At 32.0% G+C, this 17,115-nt stretch overlaps 1 protein-coding gene across 1 annotated transcript; it reads right to left on the bottom strand.

Annotated features, from left to right (window-relative positions):
• Nucleotides 1–810: 810 nt before the first annotated feature.
• Nucleotides 811–8,103, bottom strand: LOC143080294 (glutathione S-transferase 3-like). The gene is made up of 5 exons (XM_076256046.1): nucleotides 7,750–8,103; nucleotides 6,126–6,218; nucleotides 4,953–5,068; nucleotides 3,285–3,395; nucleotides 811–1,465 (listed from the first exon to the last, which is right to left on the bottom strand). The coding sequence occupies exons 1-5, from the start codon at nucleotides 7,880–7,882 to the stop codon at nucleotides 1,298–1,300; spliced, it is 621 nt and encodes a 206-aa protein (XP_076112161.1). The 5' UTR covers nucleotides 7,883–8,103; the 3' UTR covers nucleotides 811–1,297.
• Between the last annotated feature and the right edge of the window lie 9,012 nt (nucleotides 8,104–17,115).

Genomic DNA, 17,115 nt, shown 5'->3' with positions numbered 1-17,115 from the left:
ATACATTGTGGCTTGGATTGAGAGTTGTGTCATTGGCACTCATACCACAACTACTTATTTATATTTTCACACCAAATCTGGGCGCTGATTGGACACCATAACATTGACTTTTGTAATTGTGTATTTTGCAATTGTGTTCGGTGACTGATTGTAAAGTGCTGATTTGACCAATATAAAAGGCGCTTTCAAATAGATTTATCAGTGTGTTCTATTGTTGTGCTATAGCAGTGCTGTCCAATATTTGAGATATGTTTTGCTATACATGTTTGCCCGTTCTCTTGTCCTGGTTTAGTTGTCGTTTGTAGCAGTCTGTCATTATTTTTTTTCGTTTAAGGACAGTTAAGGTATTAGCATAATTCATCCATTTTGTTTTCCCTACTACAATGTACATTGCTATTTTTGTTAAGCTGTGAATTGTGCAGTGTAAGTGGTATAGGGCGTATTTTTTGCTTAAGACTGCTATCTGAAGATATTTTCATCCTGATCTTTTTGTCTTTTAGAGGATCCACTAATGGTTAAGCAATCATAAATCAATCAATCTCTTGGATGAAAGTGTTTCAATGGCAACCATACCACGACTTATTTTTCATTGTATGGGAAACATCAAAATTCTGGCAAATGTACGTGGGAGAAAATATATTTCTTGTTATTGTTCGATTATTACAGTCTGAAATTCATAAGTATGGCGAATTAAAAATTCTTTGCCAATGTGGTATTTTATATATTATTTATCGAAATGTTTGTGAAAATTCTTAATTAACAGTTGAAGTTATGGTTGGACGAAGGGAGGTAATTCAAAACAAATATTCATTACAGTTCCTATTTATTTATTTATTTTATATTACCGGATGTCTGTAGTGGTATACTTAAAACTTCTCACCACTTTTAACACTCAACACACTCTCATACATATACTGGCCAATTTAAGCTATAATTTCTTTTACATAATTGTCCATATCTTGTACAATTAAAAACAAAACTACATATTTAATATAAATTTCAGTCAATTGATTGTCAATGATAACAAAATTAAAAAAAAATTCTATAAACAGAGAATGTTACTCCTCGAAACAAAACTATTTCCCAAAAAAATCATGGTTTTAGATTTGTTTTGCCATATATACCTCGAACTCCATTACACTTTTTTTTATATGTCAATGTCGCACACTTTAAAACCGTCAGTTGCATAATACATGTAATAATGGAGGGGCTTTTTTCAAAAGCCAGAACCAAATAATGACGATCAAGAGTTGTCAATGACTTCTTTTAGTAACCTCTTCATTGATTTTTTTTTAAATTACATATCCGTTTTTGGTCTTGTTTCTAACCATTCTTTTATCCTCGGAGAGTTTGATACTCTTTCACGGTGAGCTTTTAACTTTTCTGAATGGTCCAATGCTGTTGGTAATATTAGTCCGACAACAACTTCCATCACGTCCAATATGGCTAAATCTCCAACGGTTAACTGTAAAAAATATATACAAGTTTAATAAATAAGGTTAAAATGTATATCAACAATGTTTGTATGTTTTTCTATTGTAGCCGCGCGAACATGTTACATATACTTTCCATGATGGTAAATATAACTTGCATAGTTAATTGTTTAATCAAATGCCGTAACTATTTATACAAGATTTTTCAATTGTGCCGATATGTAAAAGTTACTATCATTTAATTATAACTGCAACGATAGTCTTGTGGCAGTAGCTCCTCGTACGCATGTTCGCAGTAAGTTGCCCGGGGATTTATATAATATGCAATAAATAGAGGACGAATGGACATAACAGGAGATGTTAGCCTCAGTGTCGATATTCAATACATCACATTTTACCTATTATGTCTGTTTGTTTTGTTCACACATCGTTGTCAATATAATGGAATTTGATGCGACTATCATACAAGTGAGAGGTTTAGCTACCTTTAAAACCAGGTTTTGCGACTTTCATACAAGTGAGAGGCTAGCTACCTTTAAAACCAGGTTTAATCAGTATACCATTTTCTGCATAAGAAAAAGCCTGTACCAAGTCAGGAATATGACAAGTGTTATTCGTTCGCTTGATGAGTTTGAGCTTTTGATTTTGCCATTTGATTAGGGATTTTCCTTTTTGAATTTTCCTTGGAGTTCAGTATTTTTGTAATTTTACTTTTCACAAACAATAGCCTTCGCGCTGTGGGAAGGATAAATTAGGTCCTAGTACCCCTCCGACATAGAACCAACATTTACAACTTTTGTACAGCCATGAATGTAAAAAAAAGAGTCACTCAGCTAGAACGATCATCACAGATACGAACTTTATTTTCGATGTAATACTATTAATGTTAATAACACAAGGATTATTCTTTGTTTGATAGTTTGATATTTTAACTTCCAATGACGAATATTTCATTCATGTTCAGGACAAGAAAACATAAGAAAAATATCTTATAAGTAAGAAAAACAATTACTGTGTTGTTCAATAAAATAAAAATCCGTTGTCGTGTGACTCAGAAATGTTGATTGTTCTGACTTCCTCCGGGAAAAGATAAAGTACAATTAAATTTAACTTTACAAAATAACAAAATGATCTTTAACATGAGCAACAATTTGATAAAGAGAGAGGTTTTTGAAGTATTTGACAATAAATCAGCCACTGGAGGCAAGTGCGTAGATTGTATGAATGTATTCGTGTCAGCCACTTGGATAGTAATCTTGAAATGCAACGAGTGTTTTTTAGTCTTATCTGAAGCTTATCAATGGGGCCATGTCATACACACGCTGGGACTGCCTATATATATATGCATGCATGTAAGTCTGTCCACTGGACAGTAATCTAACAATGCATCAAGTGTGTTACAGTCACGTCGAAAGCTTATCAATTGGGCCCTGGTATGAACACGCTGGGACTGCCTACAGGTCAGACTGTCAATTGGACACTAATCTAAAAATGCAGCGTTTGTGTTATAATCTTAATGAACGCTTATCAAGTGGACAGTGGCATAAACACGCTCGGACTGTCTAACGTAAATTCAAGTCTGTCATTTGAGCAGTCGCCTATTATTAAGTAAGCTATGGAGCTAAACTAATGCATGTCTTCAGTGGAACAGATACCAGAACATGCGCGGAGGATTGCATGTCTTTCTACAATATTGACTATCTGTACTTTAAATACGATAGAGGACGAATTTCATTTTATTTTGCAGTGTGCTTGTTATATTGTTATATTAATCCATATTGCAGTAATTGCAAAAAGTATCTAAGATTTCATTTGAAGTACAGTTGTGTATTCCTATTGTTATTCACATACCGCAGAGCCAACAAAAAATCCACCGCCATCATTATTTTCACATAGCACATTCTCCATTTGGTTAATAAAATTGGGAACTGTCTGTTCTTTGATATTTTTAAAAAGTTCTGCCTGAAATATAATTGACAGATAAAATACAGAGCATAACACAAAGGCCTATAGAGAGCATGATATACTATATGTAATGGTACAATGTGTTTATACTATAACAATCTGAAAAAAATCAATATCCCCTTGAGATATCTTATTTTTAAAAGAAAATTCAATTTGTAGTAGATCTACATAAAATGATTTTTGTGAACATTTTACTTAATTAAAATCCCTTTTCTCTGAAACGACAAACACGAATTTTTTTTCAAAATCAAAAAGGAGCTTTCTTTTGTCAATCCTAAGAAAAGATTTTTAATATGTTTTAGGAAATGAATCCAGGCATATTAGAGTAACTAAGCAAAATGTTTGGGAAACATTTATTACTTTAAAGCACCAAAATAACTAAGCCAAACTTTTCAAAATTCGAAGAATCATGGCTTCAATTAATCATAATGGTGTGTCAAAATTCCATGAGAATTAGAGAAAATTTAAATTATCGTACGAAGTGTTGACGGACGGACGGACTATGTATACTATATTTCGTCTCAGCTTCGAGGGTTGTATAAAAATTTAATAAAATAATAATAGATACAAAGTCTATCCTTTTCCTTTTAAGAAAAAAATGTTTATAAATGACATTATATTTAACGCGTAGGCCAACATTTCAATGAGTTATCATTATATTCTTTAAATAATGTCTGATAATAGTTTAAAGTTAGGAATTATAATAAGGATTCACCATCAAAGGAGGGTGTTTGGTTTCAACAATAAATCGGCAAAAGGATCATACTAGTATTTATATTAATAATCTCACTATATATACAACGTACAGGTATAATGGATGTCACTTGGGGTTTTTTTTACAATAAAAGGAAATAAAAACTAACATGAATTTCATAAAATATTCAAAAAAAAATCGATGTCCTTCTGTTCATAAAAATAACACTGATTAATTTCGGGCGTCCGAAGCGCTTTTCTTTGTAAGGACCACTCAAACCAAGCCAACGATGTATAAAACAGAAATACACGAAGAGCTGTGTAACCAACAGGAACCTACATCACAGTACAAAAATGCATAAAAAGCCCAGTTGAAACAGTCTTGAATCGTCAAATCGATACAATTTTGAAAGCAGAATGCGTCAAACAGAACTACAGACCGGACGGACGTTGCAGGGTACTTACAGATCACCACAAGAAGAAAGACACTAAATACAGATTGAGTGTACTCGAAATTACTGACAGCTAGTTCAAAGTCAATAACAACTAATAAACAAAAAATCTACATCTAGCTAAGACCAAAATATCAACCAGTACACATCCAATATCCAACGGATTTAGTGTGAAGACGTAGAGAAAAAAACACGAGTTTGTGTAATCCAAAGATACAGGTATCTATAGATTGTAGATCAATGAATGTCTGTCAGTCTTGATTTGTCTGATCACCTTGACCTTATAACCATGGATCATTGAAAATATCAAGTTTATTTCATACTTGTAGTAAAACTCTATAGGAACAGAAGTTAGTAAAGCAGACGAGATATATATACGTGTGTACTTTTGTTTTCAATATGAGTTTACCTTTTTTGCATCGTCTTGCTCAAAATGGGCCCGGACAAGCGTATTTCTAAAATCATTAACGGTTTCTATGACAATGTCATTCGTGGTCATTTCTTCATTTGTTTTACCATACAAATCTGAAAATAGTTGTTTCAATACTAGATACATATTTAATGTTTTGTCTATCATCATGGATAAACGAGAGCTGTATGTGTATGTATCAAATATATGACATTTTAATGTATTAAATATATATATAAAACATAATTACATGACAACTTTTCAGTCAAACAGATTATAAAATATGCCAATTGCAAAGAGATTATCAAATCCCGTAAGTTGTAAAAAACGGAACCCGGAAAATGTAAAAAAGACGAACAAACAAATGAACCACGTGACAGAAAACAAAAGATTGAACAACAAGATCCAGTTACTATAGAAAGATTAATACGTACTTATTAGTAAAATAAATTGGCTTTTCATTTAGATACCCAAACATCTTTTTAATGGATTTTTTTTTTTGAATTTAGAAAATTAACTCCGCATTAATAAAACTACCTCTCTAAATCATTCAATTAATTTGAAGTATTCTTTTCTTTAAGCATGAAGTCTACTTTCAAATTCTTGAGTCGCACTGGAAATTTAAACATATTTTTTCTATAATTTCACGGATCGTAACAACATAACAACTGCAGTTCGTGTCGTGGGCGTCTATATTGTTCTGCGTGTATACAACAATCTGAATTCACACATTTACACTTAAAACCTAGATACATATCTTTTCGTCGTTTTGGTGCACCTTTATATAACACAAACATGCAAGTTTGATTATCTATACAGATACATGATACTGTTGCTAAATACAAAATATACTTTTAAAAGTACTCAATTATACATGATATATATTGCACAACACCACACCCCATCGATTATGACGTTTAATCCACTCAAACTTTAATAAATACGTCAAGTTAAAAAAAAAATTGTCTACCGATAGTAAGTGTGTTGTATGTCCTCTAACGACTACCTACAGAACTATGAAATTGTAATATTACGAATGTAAAATGGTCCTAATAAAAAAATAAGGAGATGCATGTGGTATGATTGCCAATGAGACCGGATCCTTAACTTTAAATGTAGCTCTCTGTTCAGAACCGATATTATATTCAAGAAAAGTCTTATAAAGTTATATACCTAATTTCCTAGCGAGGTACCTGTTTATTGCTCCACTCTGAGGTAGAATTTTACCATTTACAGTCAACACAGGTAATGTTCCTTGTGGCATATCTGAAATTAAACATTTGGTATATTTATAGATCATTTGCTCAATTTCGAACTTTTGAATAAATCAAGTAATTGGCAAAAAGGGGGTTTAGGAAATACAGAAAGGTTATTCGGCTTGGAGACGGGGTTTTTTTTTGGGGGGGGGGGGGGGGGGAGGGATATGCATTTTAAACTGGATGAAATGTGATGTCTATTCCAATATTGTTTTGCTGGTAAATTTCATATCGAAACATATAAATAGCCATAAATGACCGCAGGTGTGTTTTATTTTTCGGAGTAAATACAAGTTTTAAACGTCTTTCCTTGCGTGTGAGCTTTCCGATCGACTTGTCCATTTTAACATGTTGCAAGCATGTACCAGTGATACAGAAGAAAGTGGTTACCCTTTCGGATCACCAGAGTTCACCTCATATTGCTTATATTTACATTTGTTTGTAGTTCTTTTTCGTTTTGCCATTTTGCTGTTTGTCTTTTTTCAACATACAATGTTTTGGGACACAGTTATCGTCCTTAGATTTTCTTTGTCTACACACATATATTTAGTCCTTAATGTGGACAGTATACAAAATGCAACAAAATAAAAACCTTCAAATTAAATAAATATTCTTTTTATATGTTATCATGCATAAACTAGTTAGTTATAGAATGAAATTACATAATTTGGTTCAAGTACGACTTACTTTAATTACTACGAAACAAAAGTGTTTTTGACAAATTGAAAAAAAATATATATAGTGTACGTTGATATCATAGACGATCGTACTTCTAGATTTCTCATCTATAATGTATTTTTCATTTTGATTGCGTGATAAACGAACATTTGATACTTGTAAATGGACGTAAGTAAACCTAAGGATCAATTTCAGAATAAAATTATATAAAACACAGTAGGCATTTGTTAATTTAAAACATTTAGATAAATATAACCAATGACCATAAGTATCGTTATGACTTGTGGATAATCATAACACACATTTATTACATAATATTATGAATGCATAGATTTGCTTTATCAATTTAAAATGAAAATAAAAAATCTAAACGCTTAACTACATAATGAAATGTAAAAATCACTAAACATTCGGGAAACATTTGTTTATTTGAACATTAAAATGAAAAGGTACATTTATTTTTTTGCATTGTCATAGACAAATTTTAAAACTCAAATTATGAAGGTAGTTTTGTTATTTAAAAAATTAAAATACAAATCCTACACATAATGCTACTGGTACATGTTATAATAATTATATCAGATTGACTAATTTAAAACTTCCTTCTAATGTTGTCTGCCTCAACGGGACATAAAATGTAAATGTTTTTTAAACTAAAATCTTTTTACAAAATTTCCTTCTTGGTATTCATATAAAAAATGCAAATAAGTAATACACGCCTGTCACCCTTTTCATAGATAATTGATATTCATGCGACCATACAAAAGATGGTTAAATATGTATTTAGATGTATATCTCGCAGCTATGAAGCTTTTATGAAAAAAGGTAAAAAAAATATATAAAATATTAATATAACTACTTACTTTGTTTCAATTTCTGCCAATCCTCTCTAGTCACTCTTTCATCTTCAAATTCTTGTCCAGCAGCCACGAGAAGAAGGCGAGTTAATTCTCCTCTCCCCCTCCCGTTAAAGTAAGTTATCTTGTACGTCGACATCACTCCCTGCCGACTTGACTATTAATATTTATAAAGTGTGCTGATTGTTAAAATCTTTATCGTTGGATTTTCATCGTCTTAATGCTTAACAACGAAATACTTATTGAGCAATCTACGGTGTGCAAACAAGATAAGTCGGAGTGACCACTACACCCTAAATAGTTGGTCAAAATAAACACTTGTAAGTAAATGAATCATTTTTATGACACGCTATTTAACTTGTCGGATCTAATACGTCACATTGAGTATGTATTGCAGCTGAAACATATACTACAAATAAAAATAAACTCTTACGTTTTACACCTACATGTACAAAAAAATTATATGTACTTTTCGACTAGATTTACCGTAAAAATTCGGAACACCTTATGAGGCGTGTATTGTATTCAGTACACTCATACATGTACATAAATTGATGATTGGTTTGGTGAGGTGCCACTGTCTTCTAAATTTTGTGCTTTGACAAAGTTTAATTTTTTGCTTAATTTTAAACAAAATGAATTTATTCTAAACAATGAAAATAATACGTTACATTGAAACGAATATTTTTTTTTAATTAGTTGTATGCTTTTATTCCTACATATGTTTAAACATATTTATTTATAGTGGATTGGAAAACAAGTTTTGCAACTCATATTAATTCCTTTCCACTTTGCGGATGCGAGTGCTGCCTTGTAGCGGCATTCGCCTGCTCTTTTTCGAAATCTACAAGGATGCCTTTTACGTGCAAGAGATATGGCTCTCTCTTAACACGGGCCAGCCATTTATCGTCACCTTCCGACGGACTATCATCGTTTCCTCAAGACCATATTCGCAGATGGTGTCAAGGGAGAGCCGAAAATTCAGTCCTGAAATTTTCATTCCGGAACGGGAATCGAACCAGGAACCTTTTGTGTTAGTAGTCCGATGCGCTAACCAGTACACCACGGCTCTCTAATAAAAGTTGTAATCGTTCCACCTAATGTGTGTCAGTTCAGGGGGAAAAGGGGGCGTCATACATCGATAAAAGGAACCTGCCCATATTTATAAATAAAATAATTAGATGTCGAGTCTTGTACTGTTAAAATATGCAACAGAATGAATTCAATGACTTACTTGAACGGGCTCTTTACAGATATTTTTGCTTACTGCTTCATTCATATACATCCGACTTAGTACTATTAAAGAGTTTAGAAGACTTTATATATACATGCTAAAATAAGCTGCCAATAACGGAACTCAAGATATGACGAGTCTGTCAAGACAGCAAATGTTAATGACATGTTTTTCTCAAAGCTGGAATGTAGACTAAACAGTTATCTTGGTACAGTATAGGCTGCCGTAAACATAATTGGGCATATTGTACCAACCATGATGATTTTACCAGGAAGACCATGCAGGTTTATTAGAGATGGACCAGGTCCTCAAGTTGTTTTATGGAGCAGCAAGCACATCCACCAGGTTTGGTGACAGCTGGCAACTTTCTAATATCTCCACAGGCATGCACGAAGCTCATTTTTTCTATAATTTTAGTTAGATTCTATTGCCATGTAGATTTGAGTTTTACATGCCCTACATCTATATATTACAAACCTGGGTTAGAAGGCTTATTTAGACAGACAAAAACCGAGTGAAAAAACTATTCATTATGCAATTCGCAAAAAAATCCACTGAAAACTTTAGGTTGACTAACTCGAACTCCACGGAAAATTGGAATTCAGATGCTTAAGAAAGGAAACCAACATCTTCGCATTTATTTGCATAAAAAATAAAATTCGTCAAATTAATTTAAAACTTTGAATCATTTTGAGTTGTAGAAAAGGTTTAAACAGATATTTGTTATGGCTCTTCAAGTAGTTTATAAGGGAGCATACAGCCGCCTTGATCAATTTTACTTTAATATCAAATTTTATTTTATACGGTCAATTTGAACTTTGTCTTATTAATTCGTGAAAAGATAAGTGTAATAATTTAAAAGATGATCCTGTAGTGAAACCGCATCCGTAACTATAATTGACAAGACAGCTGGAAGTGAAATTTAAAACCGACCTTCCGTTCCTCTCTATCATATATTTCAAACCGGATGATTATTTACATATTGATAAGTATGACTTTTACTACTCGTATATGTAGTACATAGTACTTTTATTTTTTCAAACATAAAAAAGAAAATCGAGATTATGAGATATATAAGTATAACGATCAGATGAGCAATACAAGTATATTGTTTATGGAAAACGGTACTATTTATTCTGCCATAGGCGAAAATGTTAACATTTTCTAAATTTACCCCTTTTAAGATAAAAACCTTGATAAAACAGTTATATGTTGTGTTAGTACTTTATTACTCAGTTTTACAAATTAAAGCCAAATAGTATCATGAACAACTTCAAACGGAGCTTGTTTATGGTGGGGTGGTTATCCATGCCCACCGTCATTTTGCACCAAATTTATGAAATTTTGCAAGTCTTTTCGAATAGTTCTCTAGAAAATATTTCAATAGGTTTTAAAATTTATATTGTAAATATACACACTGCAGTTATTCATAGATAAATAAAAAATATATTGTACCCTTACATCCAATCACAGCGCTCCTAATTTGACTTCCTTCACCTGCCTTGGGTACACAAAAGGCCAACCTAATGCTGGGAAAATTAAATACTACCGTTTTCCCTATAACTTCTCTGTTTGATTTATTTTTTTATATGATGAAAAGGTAAACACGGAAAACTTTAAATGAGAACGTTAGCTATCATAAAAGCTAGAGGTAAACAAAGTGACCGAATTTAAATTTTTGAGACGTGTGCATGATACACTTATAGGTCTGTAAATAAAAAGTAAATGCTATTGGTCGTTTAAAAATTAAAATTATTTGATAAAATTATAAATGTTTCTGATATTGTTGATGAAGATGACAATTGATAATTTTTTGAAATTTGAAAATTTCTCTTTTAAAACCTTTCATAGAAATAATTAATTATAGATATAGATATTATAAATACTAAGTTTGTTTCCGAAAATTGTTCAATAAGACCTAGAAAATATTAATAATATATTATATTGAAAGTGGTTTAACTTAAAATCCTATATCCGTAATATTATTTTAAAATACTCTTCACCAATGCATATGTGTACAAAGACTACAACAAATGTAACTGTAGGAGTAGGTCCGGTAAGGGCCGATTTTGGCCTCAAATTTCAGGTTCATTTAATGAAAGATTTTGGACACTTTTTAAACACTTCAGTGTCTATTTTAATTGATTAAATTAGTTTATGTGAAAGATTTTAACTTATTAAGTCATTAAGAATGCTCCAATTCAAGCTCAAATATGAAAATTCTATCAAATATGCAAAAAAAACGTCACTTTTTTTTATTGTTTTTGTCAAAAATGAAAGTGGCCGCATCCGTGTTCATCCTCAACCTTTATATATGTTATGTATTATCATCAAATACAACTTACATTTCAATATTATGAATGAACACGAATGCGGCCACTTTCATGTGAGACAGAAACTGTCTAAAATTTAGCTAAAATGTGAAAATTGTGAAGATTTCAGTAATTTAGCATGACTTAATGATGTAAGAACTCGATATATGTGCATTGTATTGTCAAAAACTGCCCATATCTGTGTAGAAGAAGCATTCTACTTTCCAATAAATAGATAAAAGATTACATTTTCACAATTTTGTAAAACTGCTATATTTTGGGGCCAAAAAGGAGTCTTACTGAACCTAATCCTTTGTTGATTCGGTAAAACCAAACCTATTTGTACAGATATTTTATGCATATTTAGGAGGAACAAATATTATAATGAATCCTATAATTATAGGTAGATTATTTCAAAAGACGAGGCGGAATATACCAAAGAATCAATAAAAATTCACAAGTTGATAAAAAAAATCATGATCAAAGTGGTAAGACCGCGACGAAAAGGAAATTGTGAACGCGCCACTAGAAAAAGATGGTATTTCGAAAAAGGGTAGAAGTTTCTGATGGATTTTGTAAGATTCTTATAATTGAAGCGATTTTGGCCCTTTTCTAGACGAAACATTGGTTTCATGCCCTATTCTCACCAGACGGAAGTCTTAGGATAAAACTAATATGTAACTACATATTAAATAACTTTGAATAAATTGTTTAGAAATCATTTAATAGCTCATTATGTAAAACATAAATAAACACTCAGACTTTTATTCGTTTACAAGTGACTTGGACCAGTTCATACACCAATAAATTCCTTTAAAAAGGCGTTTAATCCTATAGAAGTGTTTATATATGTTTTACATAATGAGCTAATGATTTGTAAACGTTTAGTCCTTATAATTCTTTAAAATTGGAGATGGGGAATATATTTATCCACACTCTATCACACGTAAATTGGTTATTTATATCATTGAAAAAATCGGAAAAATTTAAAGAGGCTCGCGGGTACAAAAATTTCGGCAAAACAATTTACATTTGTTTTTTTCATTATAAATTTAATTTATTACACTATTAGTTATAACTTCATGACATAGTACAACATTCAACTGGAAAAATCGATTCGGTTTTGCCCCAGATGACTTTTAAAATGTTTATATCATTGAAAAACTTCAAATTATCTCCCTTTAGTGCACAAATGCCATTATTTTGGCATTAAAATTGAAATATCTTTTTTAACTCGTTGGTGACCTATACTTTTTATTATTGTTTTCAAATAAGCTGTACATAAACTAAATATTTGTCAAATTTTAGCAATTTCTGTAATTTAGTTCTTTTTTTATTTTGATATTACCTCTGTTTCTCCTATTAGTTCAACAGAAAAAAAGGACATTACCAAAAAAATGTATGCTTCTTTCGGTGGCAGACTGTGAGCTTAAATGAACGGTTACCCCATTTTTTATTTCATTTTTTGTATTGAGGATATTTTTTTATGATAAATTCATTTATAAAAAAATATAGCGAAATCTTATATTAGGAAAAAAAATAATTTACACCCGCGAGCCCCCTTGCACAGTTATTTTTTTATTTCAAATTTTAATAATTACCTTTATTAGATGTTATCGCTATTTTGCGCATTTTTCTTTTGATCTTTTTTTTTGTAATAATTTTCATATCATGCTTCTCGCTTGAGATGGAAAAATTGTCGCTAGAAACTAAGGAGGCCACGTGGCGTTGCTAACGAAATTGACATTAAAACTTACAACATCGTCATAGGTCAAATAGCGATAAACAGATAATCATTGGTCATCTCGATTGCTTTTCTCACTTTCGCTGTACCAGCTCAAGCGAGAAAATAAATCTCGTTGAGATGATCAACGATAATCTATAATTACATTATCATATGGTACAAAAGTTTTTATCAGATTATTTTTACTACTGAGTCAATGCCGAACCATGCATTTAGGATGGGGAGTCACCCTTCAAGACCCCTCTGGATAAGCCGTTACAAATAACAAAGAATTTCGGTCATGAAACATACATTATGCCGTAATCTAAATATATGACGACTATCTCACAGTACGTAATATATTTTTTTTTTAAATGAGATTTATTCTGGTTAACGCGGGATAATCCGATGTAGAATTATGAAAATTCGACATTGACCGACAAATGAACAAATGCATTCAATACTAATGTTGTACACGTGACTTCGCAAGCATAAAATCCTCTACCAAAAGATAAAATTTAGTGGAGTAATACAGAGCATGTGCAGAACGGAGAAGTGATAAGTGACTCACAAGAACATGTTAGATTAGTCTGAAATATGATGACATTTATGTACGTTTGTGGAAATAAAGATTATCGACAGTTTGTAGGCATTCATATTGTCAACAGTTAAACCTCTTTTACAGCAGACTTGTGTTTGTACCGTTATGAATCACTCTTACCATGGTCAAACTAAGTTAACCCGTCTAAATTGGATTTAATTGAGAAACCCAACAACACTTATCTTAATCTTGATGAAACATTTTTCTTGGATAATCAAGACTGATTTTCTTGATATGCTGCCGAAATTTACCCAAATGAACTCACTTCAAATTGAATAAATCAAATAACTTCTTATCCTAGATTTAGATATTTCAGTTTAAAACGGGAAACTCCAATACAAAAGGGCAGATTTTTCTTTCTCTATTGTTAACTTTTCTTTTTTGGACAATGATGTTTCTTTGGCACCATCTTACGATGGTATATCACAACTCGTTCGCTGTAGTGACGTTTTACATCTCATTGAAGGTGTATAACTGGTAAATTATTAAGTCAGATATTTCGTTGCCACAAATTGCTTAAAACTTTTACTTAATTGTTCCATAGATATACACATTTCGTTTGGAGGTTTTGTTGTACCTGTCGAAACTTTTTTTCTAAAGGAATCGCACATCCTAATTTTTACGGACTCCGAGATGTTTTTTACTTAACCTGGAAAAAATACGATCCGGGTAAATTTATAGATCAATGAAATAAATCTGCTCTGAAAGGTTGCCAATTCAACACTATAATTAAAATTATGAATATTGGTCCGTGAACACAATTATTACGTAGTGCATTTCTTTTAGAACATAAATGAAAATTAAAAAAATCCCACCTGCGCTTTCTCAATGAAATTTTTACAGTGTGAAGTACTACATTTGGGAAAATTATATCAAAATTATAGAAAACTTCATCGGCTCTAACTCAAAATATGGACAATTCTATGTTTAGGGCGTCTTGAAATCTTTTGACAGCTTCCGAAGTGCTAATTTTCAACCTTTTTCAGCTGGACCAAATCACTACTTTCCTTTAAAATTCTGGACCCAATTTTTTTTTACAGTGTAGTTTCACCCCCCCCCCCCTTTTACTTGTAATTTGAGGCATAAAAAAATGGAGAAATAAATTTGGAAGAGGTATAAAAAGCATTGGCAAGAAACCCACTGTCAACACTAGGGACACTAAATCCAATGGACGTTGGATGTTTACCGATTGATGTTTTAGTCTCAGATGAATAATTGTTTTAATCAGTTGTTATTGGCTTTGAACGAACTAGCTGTCTGTCACTGCCATGTCTACTCTGTAGTTTTGTTATAAAAATGTCTGCTTTGTGTCCAACTAATTAATTATACGAGCTTCAGGTGTTTAGGGGATTTTAACGTTTGTTCACCACTGTCCCTGGTTAAGTGAGGGTTACCTTTGCGCGCCTTCAAACTAGTTTAACGTCGCCACATTCTGTGTGTGCATGTCCAAAGTCAAGAGCTTGTTATTCAGTGGTTTTCGTTTACTGCGGTTCTATCATATTTGTTTTTCGTTTATCATTTTGTACATAAATCAATTCACTAGCTTTCTAATTTGAGTTGTTTTACATTTACCATTGCAGGGCCTTTTATTGCTGGTATCCTATAGTTGGCAATTTCAGTGTCATCCGGTCTGTTGTGGTTAGTTGTCTCGTTCGCAATCATACCACATCTTCTTATTTTTATATGATTGTTGCAAATGCACTAAATGTCATACTATATCGTTTCTAAACAATGATACTTTCAGAACGACATCGATATCACACGGATATAAGATTGAGAGAAAACAAAATCATGTTTATTGCGATAATGTAATTATTAGTAAGATCGTACTTTTTAAATCAGTTTTGATCATGCCCAAATCAAAATGAATGTTGTTATCAATCATTTTATACATGTAGTGATAATAAAGAGGCCAGTTGAAATCCGCCACTGGGTGCTGGATTCTCTCGCTGTGTTGAAGACCATTTGGTGGTCTAGGGAGATGTTCTGCTCTATGATCGGGTTATTCTCTGTTTGACACATTCCATATTTCCATTCTCAATTTCATTAAGGATCTGAACCCAAACCCGTTGATAATTTTGGATTTTATCAGAAGTATAAAATGTAATCGGTTGTATTTTTAATCTTATATCATGTCATATTTCTAAATACTAAACAACCAAAGAGCTCAATTTAGTGATGAAATAACGTCTATACCCTATGTTTACCATCTACAGTAAATTCATTACTTATATATGAGAAGAAACATCAGTTTGATTGTACAAGATACAAAATACTCAGCAATGTCTGGTTAGAATGGCGAGGGTTGATACATGCCGCTAGTAGAATAGCAATATGAAACTTTGCAATAACTATTTTAGGGGCTCTTGGTGATACAAAATTGCTGCTCCTATCATACATAATTCTTTGCAGTAGGTGTCCAGATTCATTTTGCTATTTTAAAATTTTCACATCATGTTATAGGTGAAGAAAATCAGTGAAACCATGGCTGTAAGATCATACTAGACAAAATAATTCTATAATTTCTTTTTAAAATATCATGATCTACTTTTTGGACAATATAATTTGTCGCAAAACCTCCAGTGATCGCCGCAAAATGCAGGAAATGTCAAATAGTATTCGGATGTTCCCAAGTCAGTGTGTTGTCACATACAGGAAAGTATGAACTGAATAAATTTTATTTCATCTACGTTATACTTATACTAGGTGCAATCACACTAAAACTTTATGACACATAATGATACAATGATTTTTTGAACTTCATTGTTTTAAGATAAATAAATTATTCGATATGAGTAAATGAAGGAAGTATAGTATTCGTTAATAAAAATTACTCTTCACAAAAATAAAGCTGCCAGTTACTGCGAGTACTCTCTGACCTACGATAGTAGAGGAGCATTATATTTTCTAATCTGTGCGTCAGTTCGTCCGTCTGTCCCGCTTCAGGTTAAAGTGTTTTGTCAAGGTGGTTTTTGATGAAGTTGAAGTCTTATCAACTTCAAACTTGGTACACATGTTCCCTGTGATATAATCTTTCTAATTAGAGTTTTTACCCCAATTTCATGGTCCACTGAATAAATAAAATGATATTGCGAGTGGGGCATCCGTGCACTATTATAGAAACATTCTTGTTGTCAGATTTTTTTCTGCTTTGTATCAATCTGATGATTTGATATTAGATAAGGAGATTTGATATGATTGCCAATATGACAACTATCCAACAAAGTTCAAATTACGTGGATTAAGCCCTTTTCAACTGATGTTTATAGTTTGTTCTTCTGTTGTACTGTTAAACCAAAATTACAGGTTCGGGATATGCCAACAAACTCGCTAACACCGCCACATTCTGTATACGTGTTTGTCCCAAATTAGTAACGTGTCATTCAGTGGTTCAGTTGCTGTAAAACTCATCTGTTTTTCGTTCAGTTCATTGTTTTGTATAGAACTATGATCAGATCGCTAGTTTTCTTGAAGTTTTAATTGTTTAACTTTTTTTATTTCG

The sequence above is a fragment of the Mytilus galloprovincialis genome, chromosome 1 (genome assembly GCF_965363235.1).
Source record: "Mytilus galloprovincialis chromosome 1, xbMytGall1.hap1.1, whole genome shotgun sequence".
Taxonomy (NCBI): Eukaryota; Metazoa; Mollusca; class Bivalvia; order Mytilida; family Mytilidae; genus Mytilus; species Mytilus galloprovincialis.
The sequence above is the reverse complement of the archived record's forward strand: the minus strand, read 5'-3'. Positions and strand labels throughout refer to the sequence as shown.